This window comes from Gouania willdenowi, chromosome 16, assembly GCF_900634775.1.
Source record: "Gouania willdenowi chromosome 16, fGouWil2.1, whole genome shotgun sequence".
NCBI classification, from domain to species: Eukaryota; Metazoa; Chordata; class Actinopteri; order Blenniiformes; family Gobiesocidae; genus Gouania; species Gouania willdenowi.
Window position 1 is genome coordinate 28,287,281 of NC_041059.1, and position 26,244 is coordinate 28,313,524.

At 39.8% G+C, this 26,244-nt stretch overlaps 1 protein-coding gene across 3 annotated transcripts in view; it reads left to right on the forward strand.

Moving 5' to 3' along the window:
• znf516 (zinc finger protein 516) overlaps window positions 1-7,585 on the forward strand; it is a 61,298-nt gene extending 53,713 nt beyond the window's left edge. For 2 of the 3 annotated variants that reach the window (XM_028471065.1, XM_028471064.1), the window contains exon 5: window positions 5,034-7,585. In XM_028471065.1, the coding sequence (XP_028326866.1) occupies window positions 5,034-5,239 (206 nt within the window). In that variant the 3' untranslated portion in view covers window positions 5,240-7,585. Of the gene's footprint in view, window positions 1-280; window positions 352-5,033 lie in introns of all 3 variants that reach the window. The other variant, XM_028471066.1, reaches the window with a different exon arrangement.
• The last annotated feature ends 18,659 nt before the right edge of the window (window positions 7,586-26,244 follow it).

The window sequence follows — 26,244 nt, forward strand, 5'->3', positions numbered from 1 at the left end:
CATATTAAATCATGGCCTCGCCTCCACTGGCTTCTTATCACCACCATCATCATCATCATCATCATCATCATCGCCATGATCGCCATCGTCCACACAGCCAGCTCCGCTCCATTAGCAGGGAGCGCTGGTGTCCTATGCTGTTGTGATGAGGAGGGGCGGTGGGGAGGGGGGGGTGCGTTGTAAGTTTAACACTTGTGTGAATTTAGAAACGCATTTAACCGAACCACCCCTCCCCCCTCCTCTCATCCTCCTCTTCCTCTCCCCCCTTCCTCCCCCACAGTTGGGTTTGATTTTAACAGACTCCACAGAGGTTCTGACGCTCACGCCATCACTTCTGAAGCTCCCAAACAAGTATGTAGCTCCATGGCTAATCACTGGGCTCGCTCATGGCTTCTGCATGTTTACTCATTATTAATGTCTCGCCTCTGCATGTGTACGTGTGTGTGTGTGTGTGTGTGTGTGTGTTCATCTGTCAATCATGCAGCTTTTTCATTGTGTGTGTGTGTGTTTCTTTGTTCCTGGGTAACACCCACTGCACCTGGCATTAACACCTGGCCTTCTCGCATGTCGCAGCATCACACCTGACACACCCGTGTGTTTTCAGCGTGCATCCCATCCTAATGCTTCAGCTTGGCTTACAGAACGTATCGCTCCTGCTGACTTTTCTGTCTTAAAAACACTATGAATGTATTATTTAGTTCATTGTTAGTTTTATTTTGCTCACTAGGAACTCAGAAATCTTGATTTTCCTCTGTCACCATGTGTCAGGAATTATTCCACCTCCGAAATAATTAGAATATTTACATAAAAGAATATAATACATAAAAGTTCCCCAGGTTCTTTCTTCCAGTCCTAAGCTAAAGGAGGAAGTTTGTGTATGACTGGGATTGGGACAGTCTTTCTTTATGTATTATCAGCGTGGCAAACTGGACACCAATACACCAATAATATGAGGTAAAAACACATTGTATCATTTAATGGAGTCAAACTGTTTCATGTAGAAGGCGACGGTTTGATAATTAATAATGCACTTTTTACAATATAACTTTTTTACTTACAATAAAATACCGACATTGTCAGCAGCAGTTGGTAGTAGAGAAACCAACCGATTTATAATTAACCAAGGGTTTGCATATATTTTACACTTAACCATAAATATATTTTACAAATGAATTAAGCTACAAACAAAAAATATATAATTAAGAGACCCTGAAGTATAACCGCAATAAATACATATGATTTAATTTTATTTTGAACATGAGCAAACAGCAGTGTATTATTTACCACAATGAAAATGCTAATAATAATAATAATAATAATAATAATAGTAAATTGGAAATTTATAAATATCAAACAAAGTAAGTTTTAGAAAGTGTATAGAGGGACTATAAACCTATATGATCCTGTCCTTTTTAATATCTAGTACCATACTTATTTCTATACAATAATCTTCTTATAATATACACATAATTACAATATAAAAAGATACATAATTCATGGATATACATCTATGTAATTATACAATTCATGTGATCCACTCAATATCAGAGATTTTAGATTCAGACCGATAAAATTGGAGACTCGTTTTTTTTTTTTTTTTGCTGATATCAAACCAATTCCCAATAACAATGTTGTACCTGGACACCCTTAATTATCAGGATTTAGATCTGATCAGTTCCTCCATTTTTAATATGAGATGAAAAAGCATTTGAGACACATTTACCTGTGCTTACGTTTCTGCAGTTAACTGATTTCCACATTAATATTTTCTGAAATACTTCCTGTGCCCTTATTTTTTTCAGCTCTGATAGCAGGCGTCAGTTTTTATGTCGTGCATAACAAGAATTCTGCTTTTGTAGAATTACTGGGGGTGAGAAGCACAAGCATGAGCCCAAAAATCCAAATTAAAGCATTTTTTTTATGGCATTTCTGAGTATTTGTCAAGCTCCGGTTTGGACATTAAAGCTGTAACTTTGGTGTTACGACTGTCTGCATAACAAACGTCCAGGAATCCTGACCAAACTCTGTTCCAGTTCCTTCAAAGTAACACCAGCAAAGATCACGACGCGGCTCCGCTTTGACATTCTGAGGGAGCTGCTTGCTCCACGCTGCATCTACATCGTAATTAATCAAACACACACAGTCACACACTTGCATGGACTCAGATTTACCACACACTATGAGTGATGTTTGCAGGCATGGCAGAGGGATCCAATTAGATGTAATGTTGACGCTGCTTTGCGGTGACGATAACCTTTAGCATAATGTAGCGCGCCGGTCCCGTCAGCGATGTTCCCTCACAGGACGCTGTCGTGGAGCCTCTCGCTTTCCTCTCACGTCTCACCCTCACCATCCTTCCAGATGTTTTGTTTTCCTGATTTTAGGGTGATTAATTAGACCTTTTTTTTTTTTTTTTTTTCATCCATTTTCTTTCTCTTCTACCTTTCTTTCTTCTCCTCTGTGTTGCTTTCTGATGATGTATGATAACAGCTATATTTCCCTGTTTCTTCTTCTGGGAGAAGGGTACGGGAGGGGCACGGGGAGTCATTTGTTTTCCTGCTTTGATATTCTTCCATTTATCAAAATGATAATTAGGTGCAATTAAATGGCACTCTCATTTGTTTTGTTCAGGTGTGTGCGGCCCATTCTTTATTTATTTCTTTATTTTTTGCAGAGGTATCTGTGCCATTGTAGGTCAGTCTAATTAAACGAGAGCGAATAGGGTGCATATGGAGTGTGTTTGATTGTGTGCGTGTGCATGTACAGAGTGTGTACGTTGTATGATTGAGAGGGTTACACAGAAGCAGAAGTAGGACTGTTCAGACAGGATGTGTGGCAGTCTCCTGATGCCGTAGAATAGAGAAGTTCTCCATCTGGGTCACTTTACGCAGGTTTTAAAGTGAAACGTAGGGGCTCAGATTATACGACAAAAATGGCAATATTGCATTTATTTTTTCAAATGAATGAAATTATTTAAAAATGGAAATATGACAGGAAATGTACCCTCACATGTGCATGTTTTGCCAAAATAGCACGTATTTGCATGCGGTCTTTCACCGTAAAAGGGTTCGCGAAGAGACAGAAATGTAAAAAACGTGTGCAAAATTTGACGTATTATGATGCATTCTGACGGAGTTCACCTCCTGCATTGGAAACAGCCGTATGACACATATTTTGGGACAATATTCAACTTTTACACACAACTTTATGCCATTACCATTAATCAGTTAGCTTAACTGATAGCAAATTTAGCAAAAGGACAGGCGTCAAATCTCGTGCAAACTCTGGCGTGATTTCAGTGCATGCATTTGGTGCAATTACAACTCAGAAATGTGAATTAATATGATAAGTTGACTCAATTTCCTGTGTTCGACATGATTTCGGGAAGTTTAAAAGGCAGCAATGAGAAATCTGATTTCTGTAATTAGATGGATCATTACGGAAACGGAAAAGGGTAATACTGATAAGGAAATGACGCAGAAATGGGTAAACAGAAATGGAATTTGGGAAAATTGAAAATGGGAAGTCTTAGCCCTTTTGGCTACATTCAGATTGCAGACAAATGTGGCCTAAAATTTATTTTTCTGCCCATACATGGTCCTAAAGCGATACGTATCTGATATTTTACAATGCGACTGCTGTTGTAACGGCCAAGTCACATTTTGTTTGACCTTTACATTGATGAAATGCAATAAAAGTCACTTTTCTGAATCCCGGGAGGAGCGGCTGGGGGAAAATCTGCCAGGCGGAGGATGGAGTGGAAAGTAGATGGTAGAAGGAGACTTCGGTCGCAAAATTAATACATATTATTTGTGGAGACAGCATACCTCCATATTTAGTTCCCTAAACGCAGTGAGTGCCTGAATGGTCACGTAATAACTCACAACCTTTTTTACACGTGCGAGTCACTTATAACTGCTATCCGGATTTCTGAGAAATGTCTCGATGTCCCGCCCTAAACAGCCTCACTTCCTCCCCCTGCCTCTGCAATCTACCAGAAGCCACGCCTCTACTTTTCTGCATTGCGGAACATAACAGGGTCGCATCGGGTCCCATTGATATAGGTCTATGGATCAGGTAAGAGCGGCAGTAGCTCAGTCCGTAGAGACATGGATTGGAAACCGGAGGGTGGCCGGTTCAAGTCCCAAGGCGGCCCAAAAATACAGAAGCTGTTCTGGTAGCTGTGTGCCAGGGCATTTCTTGAGCACTGTCGAGGTGCCCTTGAGCAAGGCACCAAACCCCAACACTCCCTTCATTGTAAAAGCAGCCCCACTCTGACATCTCTCCATTAATGCATGTCCACAGGTCCTGTTTGTGCATGTGTGTGATTCGGGCCTGTGTGTGTGAGAAGCATGTCCCTAAAAATAACAGAGTGCAATGTAATAAAGTAATTCAAAAATCATATTTACCTGTTTGGCCTTGTTTCCGTGCACAGTTCAGCATTCACTTTGACTGACAGTCTCAAAAACAGAAAGTTGAAGCCATGCTTATATCAATCGTTTCCATTTGTATAGAGGTCTATAGGATGAAGGAGGGACTTATACAGTATATATATTAATGTATATGAATGACCAGCAGCAGTAGACCATAGTAAAAGACTAGTTTTTCACATTTCAAAAGAATCATAGATCTCTCAGAAACTCCGGATATCAGCTTTAATGTTCGCTTTTAGTTTATACTCCAAAATCATAGAAATGCATTTTATGTGTAATATGAACAAGCAAACAAAAAAATTGGATTTCTCCCAAAAAAATCCAACCTGTCTGAATATAGTCAATAGAAGCAGGTGTAAAATATTACAGGTAACCTATTTAAAGCTTCTCTAATTCTCGCTGAATGCCATGCATCATTTTCTAGAGTGTATGTTTGTCTGTATTCGCAATTCTTTACCTTTTTCTTCATTCCTACTGCAGCAAAATCCTTTTTTGGTTAATGTCACTTTGTTCGATCAACTCAAAGGCTTCTTGTCCTCACCTCTGACCATTCGTGTTTGTGTGTGTGTGTGTGTGTGTGTGTGTGTGTGTGTTCCTCAGGGGAAAGGCCATTCTGCTGCCACCTCTGCCCATACCGAGCCTCTCAGAAAGGGAACCTAAAGACTCACGTGCAGAGCGTCCACCACATGCCTTTCGACAACAGTCAGTACCTGGACAAGAGGAGCATGTTACTGAGTCAGGGAGATGGAGGAGCACTGGGATCCACACACTCACCACCAAACCCACAACAGCAACCATCACACTGACCACTGGAACCAATCGATCACAACTGAAGAAATGGACTTTTTGAGCTTCTTTCCTCCACTGCTCCTTTCTAAAGACAATAGAAGACTATTAGAGTAGGTGAACATTTTTTTTAGCAGGAGATTTTGAAACCACAAAGAGGAGCAGAGCATAATTAAAATCCAGAGCAAGATTTTCAACATCTCCAGATGAAACTTCATTCCCCTCAGGATTCATCAATCTTCAATCTTTAGTGCTTGTCTGGGCCTTTGACATATTAAGGTTTGCTTTCTCCTTTAGACTGTCTGACATTAGGAAGTCTAAGTAATCTTCTGTTGCCCTTTAAGCTGTCGTAAAGTAAGAGTGCAGGTTTTAATCAAGAAGTCAAGATTTAGTGTAAAATATGTCTACGCTGTTATTTTCCCCTGTTGAAACTTTATTTTCTTTTTTAAACTTTGAGGATTGAGTGTTAGAATTCCTCTGGATGTCAGTCATCAAGAAACGCCATCTATCAAACATTTTAAAATGAACATTAGCATTCTTGTCTTTAAGTGACCGTTCAGGCTTCAGTGATTCGAGGATGAGAGACAGATTGAGAGAAGTGGAAAATGCTAATGCTGGTTTCCTGCTTCAGGGCTCATTAAATGCATTAGCGTTTATGAATAAGTTGACCACTTGTATAGCAATCTATTGACTGTACAGGAGGTTTTCATATGTAACTTTTATGTGTTAAAAGTCTTTCCCTTTTTTGACTTTAAATCCGATGGACACCACGCACGTTACAAACTGGCGGAGCAGCAACAACACGTCTGCGTGGATTTCCCATAATAAATCTGGAATGCGCAGCCTTTTGATCCCTTTTAGGATTCAACATCAACAAACCTCCTCTGCTGGGTTCAGACTTCATAACGTTTGTGGTGGTCCAAACTGTCACTGTGTCAGCTTTGGTGAGTTCACGTTTCTTTCCGGAGATTTTGTAAAACATCCCGTGTGATCAAACGAAGAACCTCCGAATCCTGAGTACCAATCTTTAATCTTTAGTGGGAACCGAATGAAAAGTTATGTTCTCATGGTGCAGAACCACTGGATCACAACCAACACGTTTAAAAAGCTGGTGTGTGAAGAGCAGCGATTTAACGTTGATGTGATAACATGAGTAGAACCAATGGGAGGCTGGTTCCATTCCTCTCGTTCTCCTTAGGTTCCCACTTTTACTACATGTGATTATGAGCTTTGATCTTGTTGAGCAGATCCTTTCTTTGTTTTTGTTTTTTAGAAAGGAGCCTTAAAAAGTCTTTAAAACACACATGTCAAACTCAAGGCCCGGGGGCAAAATCCGGTCCTTTAGAGCATCCAATTTGGCCCGGAGCAGAAACCAAAAAAGTACTAATTCATTTGTAGATATTTCCAAATTAATACACACATGTATTTAAACTCCACAATATTTGCAGGGCTCACATTTCCGCCATGCTTATATCACATAATGGCAGTCATTTTAAATCTCAAATTGTGTAAAGAACTTTATATTTTTTGCAAATCCTACAATTTTCTTCAAATTACACTACAAAATGTCCCCAAATTACATAAATATCTAATAAATTGAAAGTGAAGATCCTGCAGGGACTGAAATCTTTCACGTATTGCTTTGATATCATCAGTGCTGTACAAATTGTATCATATATTTATACGTGGAAGTGCAAACTAGAGCACAATAATGATTAAATTACTTTTGATACACCACTTAAGATAAACTGTTCCGTATTTGGCCCCTGAACTAAAATGAGTTTGACACCTCTGCTTTAAAGATTCCCTTAGTAAAATAACAAGCTCATTCCTGAACATGTTAAACTGATACATTCATGAGTTCACACTAAGCTGTCCGAATAGTTAATCTATCACCGAATGTGTCACGAATAGATAAAGAAAGTGACAAATGTTGGTTTACTTCAGACAAACCATGTCATTTAATGGCAGCCATTCTGTCCCAGTCCTGAGGCGCAAACGTTTGCGTTCCACTATCTCTGGTTTCCCATGCTCGTACCTATGGTGGAACACAGTTTGGTATTGTATACCTTAGAACTTGTCTAAAAAATGGGACGATGTAAGAGTTATAAAGTGTGGCTTGGTCGTTAGTCGCTGACAGAAAGCCTGTCAATGTAACACGATACGCTCAATGCTTTTTATAATCACCATCAGTTCACCTCGGATCAATAGAAATTAGTGTCGTTGTTTATTTAGGTAATTTTTGCTAACGTCTGAAACCACGTGTCAAACTCATGGCCCGGGGGCCAAATCCGGCTCTTTGGAGCATCCAGTTCGGCCCGCAGGAGAAAGTAAAAATGAGAGAGAAAACGATGAATCATTGTGTAAATGAAACTCAACAATATTTGCAGGTGCTCACAGTCTTATATCACATGATTTCAGTCATTTTTAATTCTTACAAAATCCCTCAATTTTCCTTAAATTATGACATAATATTTCAATTAATTAAATAGAAAATAGTCACAAAATCTGGGAAATTTAAAGTGAATATCCTGTTGTGACCGATATCTATCACTTATTGCTTGGATATGGTTGGTTTCTTACATATTTTGTAATTTATGTATATCTAGAAGTGTAAACTATGGGGCACAATAATGTAGAAGTTACTCGCTATCCCATCTAAAAAATGTGGCCCACCTGAGATCAAACTACTCCGTGTTCGGCCCCTGAACTAAAATGAGTTTGACACCCCTGATCTAAGGAGCTGCTGTCAGAAGGACTACATTTATTTGACAGAAAAACTGAACATATCCACCGTTTGTTCATCCGACGTACAACCAGATACGCTACTATGTTCTGATATTGTTCTGGAATATTTAACCAGTCACAGTTCTCTGGATGGTGAAGATTTGCATTCTGGGAGGAGCAGAACGAGGAGGTCAGGGAAAGGTGGAGCGAGAGCAGCCGGAGTTGAAGAGTTCAGGGAGAAATAGACAAAGTGCAGACATGTGGAAGCCTTTTGAATAGTGGAGCTGTCAAAGCCTTAACAGGTGTGTGTTCACACATCTACGTTGGACTGAAATGAAATTAGCCACACGCTTTGTACACGAGCCGATAGCTGTGTTGCAGTTTATGGGCTGATTAATGAAGCGTGACAGTTTGCTTTGCTTGTTTTTGAATTGTCAAACAGTCCCTGATATTAAATAAGCCATTTTGGGCTAAAAACAATAAAAGGAGGTGAAGCGTCTTAAATATCCTTCTAATTCCAACACAAAGTAGAAAGAGTGTACAGTACTTTCCCTCTATTTTCAGACCTTTAGTAGTTTGTACAACAAAATGCTTCTACGCAGACATTTGTTTAGTTTTGCATACGCGATGGTGTGTGTGTTGAATATGCCTACTAATACACACGTGTGTATGTCTACGGTGTGGGTAGTTGAAATACTTGAAACAAACTCTCTAGCCTTTGAGGTAGTGTAGTACTAATACCAATGTTGTACAGAATTCCCTTTAAGAGCTCCTCAGTTATGAGTTTGTTACTCCAAAGTGTGACTTAGAAAAAAAAAAACAAAAAACTATGAAGCAAGAGTGTATGTAACATTTGTATATCTGTAATCCACGTTTACCAAACCCTTTATATACAGCAGTAGAAACCAAATGGCATTACTAGTGCACTTAGGCTAAGTTAGTGCTTTAACCAATCTGTTTGTCTAATTCTACTTGAGGTTTCTTTGAGAATGTTCTTTTATAAGCCGCTAACACACGTCAGTGTCACTTTTTGGGTGTTTTTTTTAAAATTTTATTTCAAATGATATGATAGATTTTAATGCAAGCTTTTCTCCCTCTGCTTCCTCATTGAGAGTTTGATGAATTTAGACGCAGGAACACTTATTTGTCATTGTTTTTAGTTGTTCTCTTTACTAAACGGTAGGATTTGTTCTGTAGCGAGTCGTGTTCGCCTTCTTAGAAGGTTTGCCACGTTTCGTCCTTTTCTTTGATTTGGTTTTAACTATTTCGTTGTAATGTTTGTGTCGGTATTGCTTTTTTTTCTGATTGTTATGACTTTCATTAGCAGACATTATTCGGTATGTATTTGGTTGATATCTGTATTTATTATCACTTCAAAGAGGATTAGAAGACAGAAGAAGATGGAAGTGTTGGGTTTCTGTGATATTTTTTTTTTTTTTCTTTAAAAAAAAAAAAAAGAAGAAATGTGTGTAGTTTTCAAGCCAGCAAGTCCATGTGAAAGCTCTACCTCACCTGAGCCATTCTCAGTTCTGTTACACTCTTTTGTACATCATTTCAGAAAGATGTAATGTCATGTCCACAATAAAGACACACAAAATGCCATTTGTTGACTCTTATGTTTTGCCTGCTCTTTAAAGACATGGGAAACTGGTGCACCGGGGGCCACATGCGGCCCTCGGTCTATTTTGTGCGGCCCCAAAAGTAAATGCAGAAAATGACTCCAAAACCATGCAAGATACATAAGGACAACATAAATAACATCAAAAAACCAAGACAACAAAAACACACAAAATGACTGAAAAAAACACAAAAGGACAACAAAAAATACCCCAAATGGCAAAATGACTCCACGGAGGTTCCTCTGACTCGGTATGTGCAGCGGACTACACACAATCCGCTTTCAGTCCGTGCACAGTCTGCCCCATATACCGAGTCAGAGAGATAATGATAACAGATGGGATAAATAGTGTGTAAACCTAAGAGAAACATTATCTAAGGTGGAGAGTACAGACGCAATTCATTTGCAGTGTAGTGTGTGTCTGCTCTGATCAGCTGGGATTGTGGAAGTGTGAGGAGGGGCTGTGAGCCTCTTACTGTCCTCACAGCAGCTAGTGACACATGCTTTCATGTCTCTAAAACATCACAAAACTCCAATAACACAAGATAAAGTCCCTACATTTGTTACTAGTCTCTATTAAGAAAAAAAGTTGCTAAAAGTTCTACAGTGTGCACATTCGCACGAGCATTCACAAGAAGACCAGTAAGTTTTGTTCATGAGGGTAGGGGGGAGAGTGGAGCGTCTCACAACTCTACATACTGCAGCTTTAAAGCCTATTTATTATATATATATATATATATATATATATTTATTTTTATTTTTTTTTTTAGGGAGTGAGCCAATGTAAAAGAGGAATGTATGTAACAGTAACTGAAAGGTTTAAAGGAACCAAACAATCATTTTAATGCCTTGATTGTGGGCGGGGCTCCAGTGTAAGACACACTCAGACTATACTATAAAATCTCCAGAGAACAAGCTATGCTATGCTAACTACCTACTCAATACTCGCTAGTCTACAGGTGCTAGTTTTTATGAGGGGCAGGGCCACTAAAACATCATAAACCACCATTCTCAGCCAATAGCAAAATACGATTGTACCAGCCGGGTTTCAACCCATAGAAGGCAGTCACTCTTACATTTTTACAATACAATATGTCAAATTGAAATACTTTGACTAAAAGAGTTAGACAAGAATCAACCAAGAACGCTACTTCATACCCAAAAACTTTTGTTTTCAGCAGAATAAAAAGGTGGTATTGAGGTTTAGTTATTCTTTCAACTTTCCAGATCTGACTGTTTATTCTCTATTCTATTCTCTCAGCTTTTTCCTTTAGCTTCTTTATGTATTTACACGAAACATGGCTAGTTAAAAATGTAATGTTAGTATCACCCTAATGTTGTATTGCACAAACCTCTACCGTATATTTGTTCGTAGCTCTAATCTTCATTTCCCGCTGAGTGAAAACGGTCGCGTTTCATAGGAAAGTGGAAACGGGTCACATCCATCCCTTTCACAGGCCTTTCGCAGGTCTTTCCTTTTCATAGCATGGGACACATTTGATGGATCAGGACTTTGATGTTGGCACCTTGATGTCCGCATGTGGCCTCGTGGTTGAGGTGGAGCTGCCAAGCATTGATGATGAGAAACCCACAGCCTTCAACTCCCAGAGACCACCTAGGGATGGGTTGTCGCTTTGCCAGTCCCTTTCATGTTGAGTGTCAACCTGCACCATCTGTCTGTCGCTTTGAGTGACGGCTGAGTGACAGGTCCCCTCTGAGAACATGGCACGTGACGTTAATGCCAGGCAGGCCCACGGGCTGAGGAAAGACTGCAGCTGCCCATCACTCTATCCTACCTCATCAGTCAGTGCAGAGGCAGACGTGACGGCCCTGAGCTCCCTCACACACATCTCTGCTTCCTGTCACACGGCACAGAAACATCAACTGACTGAGTGACTGACTGAGGCAGAAAATACGTCAGGCGTCAGCCTCACTCACATTTGATGGATGGGTGTGTTACTGAGCACAGTATAATGTTCCCTTTAATAATCACATCTTTGCATGTCGCAGAAATACTGTAGTTCTCTGTCAAATCAACTTTTACACACACACACACACACACACACACACACTTGGACCTTTTTTGTGTTAAAGGGACAGTGGATCAGTGGTAGAGTGGGTTGTTCAATAACCGAAGGGTTGGGAGTTTGAATCCCACTCTATGCAAGTTATTGTCGTTCTGTCCTTGGGCAAGGCACTTTACCCACGTTGTAAAAATTGTGCATGAATGATGGGACATAGGTGGAAAATGGCAGACACGCAACTGTCAGTATGCCCCAGGGCAGCTGTGGCTACAATGTGGCTTACCACCACCGGTATGAGCAACTGGTGTGAATGAATAATGGTTTATGTGTACGTGCTGTGAATATTATTATTATTATTATTATTATTATTATTATTATTATTATTATTATTATTATTATTATTATTATTATTATTATTATTATTATTATTATTATCATTCTTCTGCATTCTGCACAATGTATTACCTTTTCAAGCTGTGATGGTGTAACGGCCAACAAGGCAGGCTTGTAATATGAGGGTCACTGGTTTGAATGCAGCCTGTGGGATGTTGAGCAAGTCCCTTAACCCCAACTGCTTGTGTTGAATGTTGCTTTGGATTAAAATTTGTTCTAAATGAAATTGTAATTGTGTAATTTTAAAGATGGCCCTTCCTCCAACAACCACACGGCTGTTCTAAATCGCATACTAATGTAGCCTGCTACTCATACTAAAGTTGCGTTCACACCGACCGCGACTGAAACGTTGCTTAAATCGCCCGTAATGAGTTGCTTGAACATTCTCTCGCTTTCTGGTCATTCCATCACTTCATCGCTCCACTGACGTGATGACCAGACCAGGGAATAGTGTGTCTCTGTGGAGCCAGTGGCAGCGCTGGGTGGGCTGCTGCACTGAGAGGGCTGATCACTTCTTCTACAGCCAGACGTTTACAGCACTTATCACAGACGGCACCACTGTTACTTACTGTTTAAATGATCAACTTACCGAGTTACTAATATACTTAGAAGGTAGGCTTTTTCAAGGAGTATGCCGCTTTCATTTTGCCCCGGTTAGTTGCGGAAACGTACGGCCCTCTCTGTGCAGCCGTCTCTTTGTAGATCTAGTCGCCAGAATCACTTCAGTCATGTTTGGTGTGAACACACCTTTAGTCGTATTCAACTGCCCTATGATGCGTTGCGAGCTGAATGTGAAATCGTCTTGTGACTGGCTTCAAGCTAAAAATCAAGTATCCTCGTTTTAAAACAAAATATCTCTTCTTGTCTTCCATTAGTTTTTAGCACTTTTGTAAATAGGGCTCTTGTTTTGAAGTTAACCTGAAGTTTAGTCAGTAGCACAATGGATGGGGCCGTTGACTCCAATTTGTCTGTGGCTTTGTTTGCATTAATCGGAAATAATGCAGGTTGGTTTAAGTGAGTTTGTGTCAGTTGGAGTCAGCTGCTCCCGCCAGCAGAATCTCGGTACTCCAGCTAGCGTGATGTCACTGCCAACAATGGGCGGAGCACAGGCCGGAATGGGCTATGGCATCACGTGGATCACAGACACTTACACTGTTATTAAGACCCATCTTTAAATGTAATAAAAAACAATGTGGTGCATAACAAGGCATAGGCTATAAATCTTCTAATAAGTACAAACTTGTACTTATTAGAAACAGTGGAAACAATAGAGGGTCCCATTAACACATTCAGATCAGGGTCTGAATGTGTTAATGGGACATTAGTACATGATATAGATTTTTACATTTGTTCCATAACGCACAGCAATGGTTGCCGACACATTAGTGCATTAAATTCAAACCCAATAGTATTGTATTTAAACTCCCCACACCACAAACAGCAGCTTCAAAGATATTTCAAACTGTGGATCTTTGTATTTATCTAATATAATGTCTTTTGCTGCTAGAAAGACTAAAATAGAGACATCACTCTGGACCAAACTTGTCTCCCCTCGGGTCTTGTCCTTGCTTGCTCTACCACACACTGCTCGATTGAGAGGGTCTGACGTGTATCGACCACCAGGGAGCACTATCTCACCCTAATGGCTGCTTAACGCTCTTCCTTCGAAGGACAAAGGCCACATAACGGACCAAACGATACTTGTATGTGTAGGATGGCCGTGCCCATGTAGGGTAAATTTACTTTAAACACTCCACTGCATTTATGAGTCTTGACTCGTGGTTTACTACCAGTGAGTCTGACTCGTCCACGTTTCACAGGCAAAAGGCCAAACACATTTACAACACTTCAAGTGTCTGCGACACAAGAGCGCACTCTTCACTGTGAAATATGTAAATATTGCACTAATCAAATAGTTGTGGAATCGCAAAATGCCACACAAAGGTTATGACCTGGAGCTTGTGCTAATAGGGAGGTGGGGGGGGGGGTGGGAGTGTGTCGGGGGGGTGTTGAGGCACGGTGGTGTTTAGGAGAGTGGAGGAGTGACAGCTACCACAGGCGTTTCTGCTGCCTGAGGAGGACCTTCACATGCTGACCTCCGCCTCCTGCACTCCAACGCTCTGACAGTAATGAATAGGAAGGGGCTGTTTATGCATATCAAATGTTATTTACTCTCCCACAGTCAACTGCAGAGGGAGGGAGGGGGGAGAGGGGCGTAGGGGGGCATTGGGGGGCGTAGAAGGAGAAGGATACTCCCAGCGACCGTAAAAACAATGTGGACATGACTGCAGAGGCCTCCGCAGTGCACCGATGTTAATCTATACATCGAAGTGAATTACATGACATGGTTTTTATGAGCCTTTAAAACAGGAGTCACCAACATGGCGCCCGCGGGCACCAGGTAGCCATGCGAGGTCACCAATGAGCTCCGTCTAAAATCTGATTAATTTTCGAGAATTCAAACTCACAAAGATAAATAGACAAATACATAACTTTATTGGCATTACATAATCATACAAAGTACGACATACAATGAAATTGAACCACAGTCCCCCTTGATGCAAATCAACACACAATATATAAATAAATAAATAGGATAAAAAAGTGCAAAGAGGCAATTCATTGATCATTTTTCAGAATAAAAACACTATGAATAATAAATAATTAAGACAGCTCAGTGTGGGTCTAATAAATGCATATGAGAGATGTAGTTAGTACTTTGTAAAGTTAAATACTGTTGCACGTGATATTTATTCAGTTTTTATTTATTCAGTTTATTTCCGACATGGTTACATTCACTTTTTTTTTTACATTTTTATTTTTTTTGTACATGCTGAAAAAGGAGACGAGAGAAGCAGTTTGCTTGGTTAATTTAGTATTAAATTAACCATCTTGAAATGTTTATTTTCACTGAAACATATATATATATATATTATATATATAAATATATATAATATGATAAGTGAAATTGTGAAAATGTAGTATTTAAAAAGTGCTTTTCTAACTGGTAGCCATTTGGACGACATCGTACCTATGAAGTAGCTCACAGTTCTAGAACGCTTGGTGACCCCTGCTTTAAAATGTTCCATTTTTCGCCACCTGCACTGATAACGAGCATTGGCAACTTCACAACAAAACCGTCCTGACTCCTCGGCCCTAAGATGATTTCTTTCAACTATCGCCCGTTCCACCAAAGTAAAGTCTATATCCAGCGACAGAATCTGGAGGGATGTTGACATTCATTCTAGTCGTGTACCATATTTTTAAGCAGGATTAATTCTTTTCCACATTGACATGATTGCTCTTAAATAGCACAAACCTTAAAAAGCCAGAGGGAAGAAACGCCGGAGCGGAATTATTCAAGGGAATGACAAGCTCAAGAAAATAACCTTAAGCAGTGCTTCATGTGCTTAAGGTGCTAAATAAGCACCAACAATGAAGAATCAGCCACCAGAAAAGGTTTGTGTTTTTTCTTCTTCTCCTCATCGTCATTGGTTTACAGCTTGGTTTTATTTTCCATCACTCCTTTTGAGAATGAAGTTGGATCTTACAGACGTAAATGAGAACCTATTCTTGTATGAATCCCAGGACAGACCATGACATTTAACTTCAGCTTCTCTAATTTGTGCTTAATAGCCAAAAAGTGATTAGAATTAACTTTAATGACATTTCCTATGCCTCCTCCACTACATTTATTACCCCTTCCTTCTCCACTGCTAATGCTGGTCACTGGTTCTCGAGGCTTAAACTTTACATTGAATTGGTATCTCACCCTTTTTTGAGGGAAAACAACAAAGGAAAGCAGTGAAAGAAGAGGACGGAGGCGGGTGAGCTAAAGCCTTTAAGTTGGACATCTATTCTATCGGTCACGCCCTCCTTAACAATCGACTTGAGCCTTGCAGCAGGTTTAGAAGTCAAGGCTTTTTGTGTCAGAGCGAGTCCGGGTCGTCTCATCATATTTAACTCCTCTGTTAAAACCAACCCATAACTTTCATCTTCTCTATTTCCAAGGTTTTGAACTTTTAAGATAAATCATTCAGGATGAGGAAAGAATTCCCGGTGTAGATGATCACATGGAAGTGATCGCTGCATAACAGAGAGCATCGTTGTGTTTCTATCAGAATAAAGGACTCTCTGTCCTCTAGCTTCAGTAATTAGTGATGCTGTCCAACCTTAGTTAAGGGCACAGAGCTGTTCTCATGTGTTTCTCCAAAGAGGTCACCTGCCCAAAAGCGAGCATGTGACAGAAGGTGATTCAACACTCGCCTCTAGAGCTAGCAGCTAGCGCAACGTGACGATGACGTGATGACAAAAAGGTGTTTTCAAGGGGATTATTTTTTTTTTTTTTACATTTAAATGGTTTTGAAAAACAAATGACCTTTTGAATTATTTTACTTTCCCATTGAACCACCAATATTCTGTGTTTAATTTGGAGAGCAAATCCCTTGGGAACCTGATGGTTCCAACAAACTGTTGCTCACTCATGATGAGACCGTGCTGTGTAGATGTTACCAGTGAAAGCTACTTTGAGTTTGAGTTTAAAGAGTTACTAAATGCTGCATACAAATGCATTTGGGTATTAATTAGTGTTATTGATTGATTCTGGTTCAACTCTCAGGCATTATAGTCAAAGTATTTCAATTTGGCATGTTTTGTTGTAAAATGTCAGAGTGACTGTCCTCTATGGGTTGAAACCCAGCTATTACAATTGCACACCTACGCCACACCTGGATGTACACCTAACAAACAAATATATCAGTCACACGTTGACACTGGTGTGGCGTGAGTGAAGCTATAGCGATCAGCTATATAGCTTCACTGTGTAGCACCGTCTACGTGACATGTAAACACAAAAATATTAGGCGAGCAGGTGTATACACATGTACAGGTATGTAAGTGTGTGTGTGTGTGTGTGTGTGTGAGAGTGTATAACGGACCACCATTTAGTCTGATTACAGTCTGTGTCATGACACCCGCCCATAGAGTGGTAGTGACCCTAGTGTTACGCTCTGAGTCAGATCGTTGCTGTGATTGGACAGGATACAACACTTAACATTCACACACACACTTACTGACGTGCACGCTTGCACGTGTTTACATGTCACGCAGACTACATAGTGCTACATAGTAAAGGTCACCTGATCGCTATAGCTTCACTCACGCCACACCTGCCACTACACCTAACTACATAAATTGGCTACGTTTAGTGAAAGTTAGGTAGCCAGAAATGCGTGTGTTAGACTGGTGCGCATTAACTTTGAAGCGATTTCCCCCCCCCACACACACACACATGACTGCGCGGCACAAATTGCGTGACATCCACCATGTCAGTCGACTCGTCAAATGTCAATATCTATCCTCAGTTGGTCCACCAGATCCACAGCCATTCCCTCGCATCGCCTTGTTGTGCTTTTGCGGGAGAGTTATACTTCTTTAATGGCCTCCTACATTTTGTTTTTAGAATAGTCAAACAGGCAATCCGCTGCAGCGAGAAAGGCTTCCTTCACCTACTTTGAACGGCTACTTATGTTGAGCAAGAACGCGACTGACGAGATAGGACGCAATAGATGCAGCCTTTCCCTGGGTCTTTGGCATACGCAGAGTTTACGATGGGGCGGGGTGGCAATGTGGTCAAAAGTTTTCGTTACAGTTTTCCGAATTTTTAATATAACTTACACAATATACAAATATTTTAAGTGCCAAAAACACAGTGACTAGGAAATAATAAAAACGGTATGTAAATGTAAAATTCAAAGGTTCACAAAATAAAACCAACTAAAAAAGTTTTAAAAGACCAGCAGCCGATGAGATTTGACCCTCCTGCTTCCCGTAGCAGCTGAGTGCTTTGTTTACAACATGGAGGACACCTCGGGTGCTCCATAGACTCACTAGTCTGTTGTTTATAGTGATGCACTGACAAAAACAAGCTGGAACAGAGAAGGAGCAAACCCTGCGCTCAGTGTCTAGATATCAAGCGGTGGATTGAGTGGTTGTTGTGATGATCTACTCGCCCTCCTCCTCGTGACAAAATCAGCATCGGAAGCACATAGACAATCAGCGAATACAGACTGTGGAGTAATGCTGTGAGAGACTTTTAATGCCATAATCTACGTTGTTGGACTTTTAAATGCTTTTAATCCCAATGGATCCTTTTATTCTCTCCTACCTGTTGTTTAACTTAGTGATTTACAAGTGACGGCAAGTCTATCCCTCCATGTTAAAGTGTATCTCCCATATTAAAGCACATGGATCCAGTGTTGTATATCATGTAGAACATAATAAATAATAACACCGCTTAATTTGAGCAACTTTACTCTCTCCTTCTTTAAGTGACAGTGGGTGCTGAACATTTCAAGCTGCATTTTGGATTCATTTTGCCAGGTCCATAATACAGCTTTAGAAACTTATGCTACAGAAATGATAATAGTAAAAACAGTCAGATTGGTAAATTTGTTTTCATTCCTTATTTGTGAAGCAAAACTCGAGACGTTCTATATATATATATATATATATATATATATATATATATATATATATATATATATATATATATATATATATATATATATATATTATTGTTTATTTATTTTTTGCTGCCACCCCTGTCAAAAATCTCAAGCTCCGCCTATGGTCTACGGTTTGGTTAAAACTGACTGCCTCGCTACAAGCTGTGCTTTCAATTTGCATACTTCTGTGGTGCGTAAAGGCGTTTTTGCAGGAAAATCATTCTCGCACCTTCCATGCACCGTTTTAAGATGCCACTCCAGATTCCCTTTCTTAGCCAATGCCATCGTTGCATTGCAGATTAAACAAACAGGCTTTAAATGAGAATAAACAAAAAATAATAATCATCCTCCCATTCAGGGTGAAAATGGCAGGTTTGCCCTGTTTCCCCTCAGCCATGTGTAAATGTGCTCTGGTGACAGACTGCTCGCTAGCCGCGTGCTACTGCTAACAGCTGTCAGCTTCCTGTCAGGTTGAAAGTGACCTTTTTTATTTTTCTCATTCTGATAGTCTGATAGGGTGTGCAGGTGAGCACTCATAGGCTGGAGTGTACATTTGATTAAAAAACAAATAAAAATATGATGCACAAATACAAATTTTATTTTCATTTTTTCCAACACCCCTCACGGTCGACTTGGGATCAGTCCGCCGCGATCGATTTGTTGGCCACTCCTGGCATAGATTGTTCATTGGAGATTTTATAGTATGGACTGGGTGTGTCTAATCTGCTCCAGAAGCCCCGCCCATAATCAAAGCATTTTTTTTTTTTAATTTCCCTCCTGCTCATCTGTTAAAACCAGCCTCAGAAACCTCGGGGTTGTTTTTGATCAGTCCATGTCTTTGGAGGGACATTGTCGTCAATTGACTAAAAACTGTTTTTACCACCTGAGAAATATCTCTAAAGTGAGGCATCTTTTATCAAAATCAGATCTGGAACTGGTCATACACGCATTTATATCATCTCGTATTGACTACTGTAATTCTGTTTTTACTTGTTTTAATAAGTCGACCCTAAACAGACTCCAGATCGTTCAGAACGCTGCTGCCAGACTTTTAACTGGTGCTTCTAGAACATCCCTCATCACCCCCATTCTTGCTACTCTGCACTGGCTTCCAGTTAAGTTTCGCATAGAATATAAAATATTAGTTCTCACGTTCCGAGCATTACATGGTCAGACCCCTAAATATATCTCGGACTTGTTGTGCCCCTACTCATCAGGGCGATGCCTTCGGTCTTCAGGTCAGGGTCTCCTAAAGACCCCAAAAACTACATTTAAAACCAGAGGAGACCTGGCGTTCCAGGCTGTAGCTCCCAGACTCTGGAATAACCTGCACCAGTCTCTCAGGGAGCTCAACTGTGTGGACACTTTTAAAAAACTGCTGAAGACGACACTTTACAGTAAAGCTTTTAGTTACCGGATTTTAATTTTTATTTATCCTTTAATGTTGCTGTTCTTATGATATTTATGCACTCTTGTTTTATTATTCTATTGTGTTGCACTTGTACTTTTACCACAACTCTGTACAGCACTTTGTGATTTTATCTGCAAAAAGCGCTTTATAAATAAACTGCTTACTTACTTACTTACTTAGTGGCAGGTCAGGAGAAAGCAGGGGTTTAGTTACTCTTTAAGTCACAATTTGTGTTGCATGAAATGCACAATTTGAAATGGTGATCTGTTAAATTTGTTTGCATCAATGCTTTCAAATGAAATATTTTTATCTAGAATGTTAAAGTTCCTTATGTTCATCTGAAATGCACCAGTAGAACACACTTCAGTGTGGGGGTGTGTAGGAGGGGCTGGCGGTGATCATTGGCTAATGGCAGCGGTCTGACCGCTGACAGGCCAATCTTCCGTCTGGACGGACTCGGGAAAGACGTGTTAGTCTCAGTCGGCACCGCGGGTTAGGAGCATCACCACACTGTTAAATGTGTATTGGCAAAGTGTCTGTGCCAATACACATTAGGAGGTGGACTTAAATTCCCTTGTAATTTTAAGCAGCGCTCTTTGTTATCGGCATCGTAGATAGGTTGAGTATTTGAAACCTGGTTTGCCTTTAATGGATGGGCTACACACACACACACACACACACACACACACACACACACACACACACACACACACACACACACACACACACACACACACACACACACACACACACAGTCAAACTTTTCTTTAGTTTAAACCTTTCAAATATTTGGACAATAAACAGTCCAGGGATTACAGTCACTCATAATTTGTAATCTGATTACGACGTTACATGTAATGCGTTACTCCCCAACACTGTAAATGAATGAATGAATGACCTAATCTGTGCTTGAAACAGGCTTCATCAGAGGTAAATCTACCTTTCCTAAAGTACGTCATCGGTAAATGAAAAGATTGCATTCATCCATTAATAACGCAGCTGTCAGATTTGCACCAACCAGGATCTCCTAATAATGGGCAGGTCATTTAACAAGAGAACTGATTGGTCAGGAGGCGGGACTTTCGTACTCACTCAGATCCTAGCCAGAACATAACCTAGTCCTGACCAGGTTGGTGTTCAGCCTAATTTACCATTTACCAGCTTAATCCACACTGACCCCCCCTTCCCAACCCAATTCCTTCAGTTGTCTTTTTCACATTTAATTTAATTATCATTATTAATATTTTTTTCAATTTTGATTCAGTTTTCCTTATTCATGTCTGTCCTACAGTTCTTAGATTTTGCATTATTATCTCGTGTTGGTATTTTTTATTTCTTACTCTGCTCTTTTTTTATTGTGTTGCTGCAACAATTGAATCTCTCCTCTGGAGATCAATAAAGATAAATTCTATTCTATTCTATTCTATTCTATTCTATTCTATTCTCTATGTTTTCTAAAAAACATTTTAACAGTTGTAAACAAACATATTTACATTTGAAGTAATTCATTTAAGCAGAATTAACCTATGCAAAGCTTGAATCAAGCACCAAAGCACTGTTTCCTTCGAACAGATCGTTTGCATTTTTTGATCATGTGACATCATCGTAGAAAATGCACAGATGATCAGAGTTTATAATTTAAACTCAGAGCAGACTGAAGACAGAAGAGCCACTGATACAGCCTTTTATACTCCATATTCAAAAGGAACTGAAAGCTAATTAAGAGCTGGCCCAAATAAACAGTGACAGTTTTGCAACAATAATTATATGCTAATAGCTGGTAATATGCATATGGAAATCTAGTTATTGGTACTCTCTCCTCCATTATGCCTTTTGGGGCTAATTTGACAGGATTCCAGTTGTGAGCCATGTTCCATAATTGAAGGGCTAAAGCAAGGACAAGATAAGCACAAAGATAAAGAAATGATGATGATGATGATGATGATTATGTTGGAGTACAGGTTTTTCTGTCAGCTCAAGGCATATAATTTAACTTTTGAACCTCTTTTGAAAAAAAAAAGAGGTTCAAAATCCCAATGGACAAAATCCTGACCCTATCTGTAAACCTAAAGTTTGATGCCTGCTTCCTTAGCTTAACTTAGCTAACGTGCCAGTAGGGGAGTTAAGACACGCCCAGTCTATATTTAAAAAAATCTTCAAAGTACAATCAATGCTATGCAGTGTCGACGTCATGCGGGGGCAATCGCGGGCAGTGCCCCCCCCAGCTGACCTACTGTGCCCTCCAACACACACACACACTCTCTCTCTTCCCACTACAAAGAGAGCTTTTTATTAATCAAACATATCTGATTGGCTATTGCATCTGACTGTGTCCATTCACTGACAGCGGACGGGATTCTGATCCATAGATATAATATACTGTGGTGTCATTGTTTTACATTTGTGCTATTGAACGTACGCTAGAGCTGTTGTTAGGATCAGCCAATAGAATGTGTGTATGTCTATGGCCTGCTCTGTTGATTCATTCACATTGCTGCATCGCAACAAAGCGAGAGCGCTAAATTCTGATGGAGAGCAGGAAGTGAAGCTTGAGAATCTGCCATAATCTGAAATAATCAAAATGCCCATGTTCTGTGTGGTTTACGGCTGCTCCAAGCGTTCCAACATTTTTACAAATTTGAATTCTTTGACTGAAATTTGAAGAGTTGGACTAAAATCAGTCAGCATCACTACTTCACACCCAAACACATTTATTTTCAGCAGAGTGGTTTTGGGGTTTAGCTACTCTTTGACTATTAGGCCACCATAGCCTAAAACCCCGTGATCAAAAGTTTTCATTTAAATTTTCCCAAATTCAGTTGAAAAAATTCTTAAAATAATATATACACATATGTTCAGTACCAAAAACACAGTGACTAGGAAAGGATAAAAATGGCGATATATAATTCAAAGGTTTACAAAATAAAACCAAGTAAAAAAGGACCAGCAGCCGTTGACAATTGACCCTCCTGCTTCCCGTAGCAGCTCAGACCTTTGTTTACAACATGGCGGACACTGCGGGTGATCTGTAGGCCCGTACGTCTGTTGTTTGTAGTGATGCACAGAGAAAGCAAGTGGCTGGAACAGAGAACAAGCAAACCCTGCACCCGGTGCGCACTCGTCTGGATATAAAGCAATGGATTGAGCGGTTGTTGTGATAATCTACTCTCCCTCCTGGTTTGCCTTTAATGCTCCCGTGGCGTCCAGCGGCCACAGAAGCACATAGACAATCAGCAAAGGTGGAGTTAGAGACTTTTAACGCCATAATCTACGTTGAGGACTTTTAAATGTTTTTAATCCATATGGATCCTTTTATTCTCTCCTACCTGTTGTTTGACTTAGTGATTTACAACTGATGGCAAGTCTATCCCTCCATGTTAAAGTGTATCTCCCATATTAAAGCACATGTATCAAGTGCTGTATGATATATCATTAGAACATAATAAAATAATAACACTGCTTAATTTGAGCAACTTTACTCACTCATTCTTTAAGTTGCAATGGGTGCTGAACATTTCAAGCTGCATTTTGGATTTATTTTGTCATAATACAGCTTTAGAAACTTATGTTACAGAAATGAGAAATAATAATGATAAAAACAGTTAGATTGGTACATTTGCTTTCATTCCTTATTTGTGAAGCAAAGCTCGAGATGTTCTATATATACATTTTTATTTGTATTTTTTTTGCTACCCCCCCTGGCAAGATTCTCAAACTCCGCCTATGTCTAAAAATAAAAAGAGCATTGTACTCCAGTACCATCTGGACTCTTCAGTGTGAGTTCCAAAATAAACACAGTGCTCCATACACCCGCACAGGCCCAGAGGAAATGGGATTTTTTTCAAATTTAATTGTGTCAAATAATCAGTAACCATATAAGAAAGTGCTTTAAACATGATAAAAGTGCTATTTGGGCTTCATACACATGCCCAAAGTGTTTTTTTCATTGATTCCCTCAATCATTATTTCGAGGGTGATTTGCTCCTTTCTTACTGCAGGGTGAGCCCAAACACCTCGGAAAATAAACCTCAAATACTATGTTTTTGGAGTTCTTAGAACAAATGGAGAAAAATTGGATGATTTGGGACCTTTAAACTTACAAGAACCCCAGGATCTTGTAGAATTTTCCAACTTGTCACCACTGTCTGGTGCATTTGCTCCTGGATGTTAGCATAACTACACTAAGTTCACGTACGGTCAGCCTTTCCGATCCAACATTGGTTTGTTTCATTTTTCTTAACTGTGTCATTTGCTTTTAGTTAACCTTTGTTCTTGTTTGTGGACTGGAGCCTTTGGCCTCCTCATGGACCAGTCACGATTCCCCTCACATTCTCTGAGTGATGTGCAGTGCTTCATGAGGGGGTTCAGTTTGGAGCCTTTGTTTTTGTCCTGAGTTTTGATCGGCTCTCTCGACCCCTGTTTTTGTCCTCAAATATGTTTCCAATTTTTGACACTCATCATTTATCATTTTTTGTCAATGCTTTATAAAACCCCAAAAAAACATTGTTTTAGATGTTGTTGCTTCCTTTGTTGCTAGAATTAGTGTCAAAATCCTCCTATTCTGTGTGCCACAACAACTAGAGCATAATGATGAATTGAATGAGTGATAACATGCATTCTAAAGAATCTAACTTTGTAAATAAAAAAAGTGGAATTTAGTACCTGAACAGATTTATTTATTTTCCAACCATTTCCGGTCATCTAAGGTGTGAGACCAAGACTGATCCTTGTATTTTAAGTTCATGTTTTAATCAAAATCATTTCCATTATCATTATTATGATTATCAAATCAAAACCCCATATATTTAATGCTTTTATTTGTCAATTTTCCAGTTTCTCCCTCTCAGGTACCCCCTGTACTAGCATCGCATACCCTTAGGGATACACGTACCCCAATATGCGAAACATTGATAGTATATGACCATTGAATATTTTGGATAGAAATGTTCATAAAGGGATGGATTTTGTGTTCTGCGACCGTTGACACATTTTTTGGTTGTTTTCAGTATGTCTTTAGTTCTCGCACACGCACACGCACGCACACACACACACACACACACACACACACACACACACACACACACACACCTAAAAACCATTCAGACACAAGATCATTAACTCCACTCATTATACTTCTAATGAAGGAGAAAAGACAAAGACTTCTAGGACATCTCTTGACTTTCGGTCCTGATCTGAGATGCAGACTTTGCCAATCTGGCCTCACTCATTAGTTTACAGAGCAACAAGGACGAATTAGCATGTTTGTAATTAGCATTCACTTTAACTTTGACTGTTTTTGTGCGTAAATCCCACAGGATTTCTATGTGACTGCCGCAGATAGAAAAAAAATGAGATGTTTGACTTCCTTCTTACCATTTCTGACCCAAAAACACATTAAAACCCGAGAATCTTCTTCAGCTAATGATTGTAAAAATGTTTAAGACTCTTGTGGGATTTGTCGATTTAAAAATCGTTTTCACAATGTTACGAATCTTCTTCTCTTTCTACTCTGCCTCACTCCTTTTAAGCGACTCTCTCTTGCACCGAGGGAATACTCGTCTGCATCAGGTTAAGTAAAATGCAGGCACAAAAACACACACGAGTTATATAACTGCATACAGGCGCGATTTAGCCGTGCTGCAATTTGTATATGGTGTTTGACAACCTTGCTGGAGAAGTTTTTACCCCAGAAATGCTAAGTAGTCCCAGCAGGAGTCAGTCATGGGTTCTGCTGTTTAATGTGTTCTTCAGCAGCCCGGAGGCTTCCAAATGCCTTTACCGTTCACTGTACACACACACACACATTCACACACACATTCGCATATCTGTCGGCAGTCAGCCTCTGAAGGAACACTGCTAATGGGGCTGCTTTTAATGAGCCACGAAGAGGAGACAGAGTGACCCTTGGAAGGTGAATATCTGTGTTTAGTGTGGAAATGTATGCATGCCACATACACCAAGCTGTGTTTGTCAGTCATTCATTCTTTCCTCTCATCAGGTGTAATCGTGTCAAACATCAGAAACCACAAATAAGGAAAATAAGTGCTGGAGTAAAATCAGTGACGTGCCGTGATCACTAGGGTTGGGTAGGCAGGGCGTTGCAAATCGAGACCACCAATGTCAACACCAAAGACAATTTCATATGTTTCTGCTGGCAAGTGTTAATTCAATTCAACTTTATTGGTATAGCGCAATTTACGACAAAGTCATCTCAATGCGTTTATCAAAATATAAAATTCATAATAAGAAAGAAAAAACCCAACAAGATCCACATGAACAATCATTTAGCCATAAAATCAACATCGTAAAACACTATTAAAGAAACATAAACTATTATTTAATATAG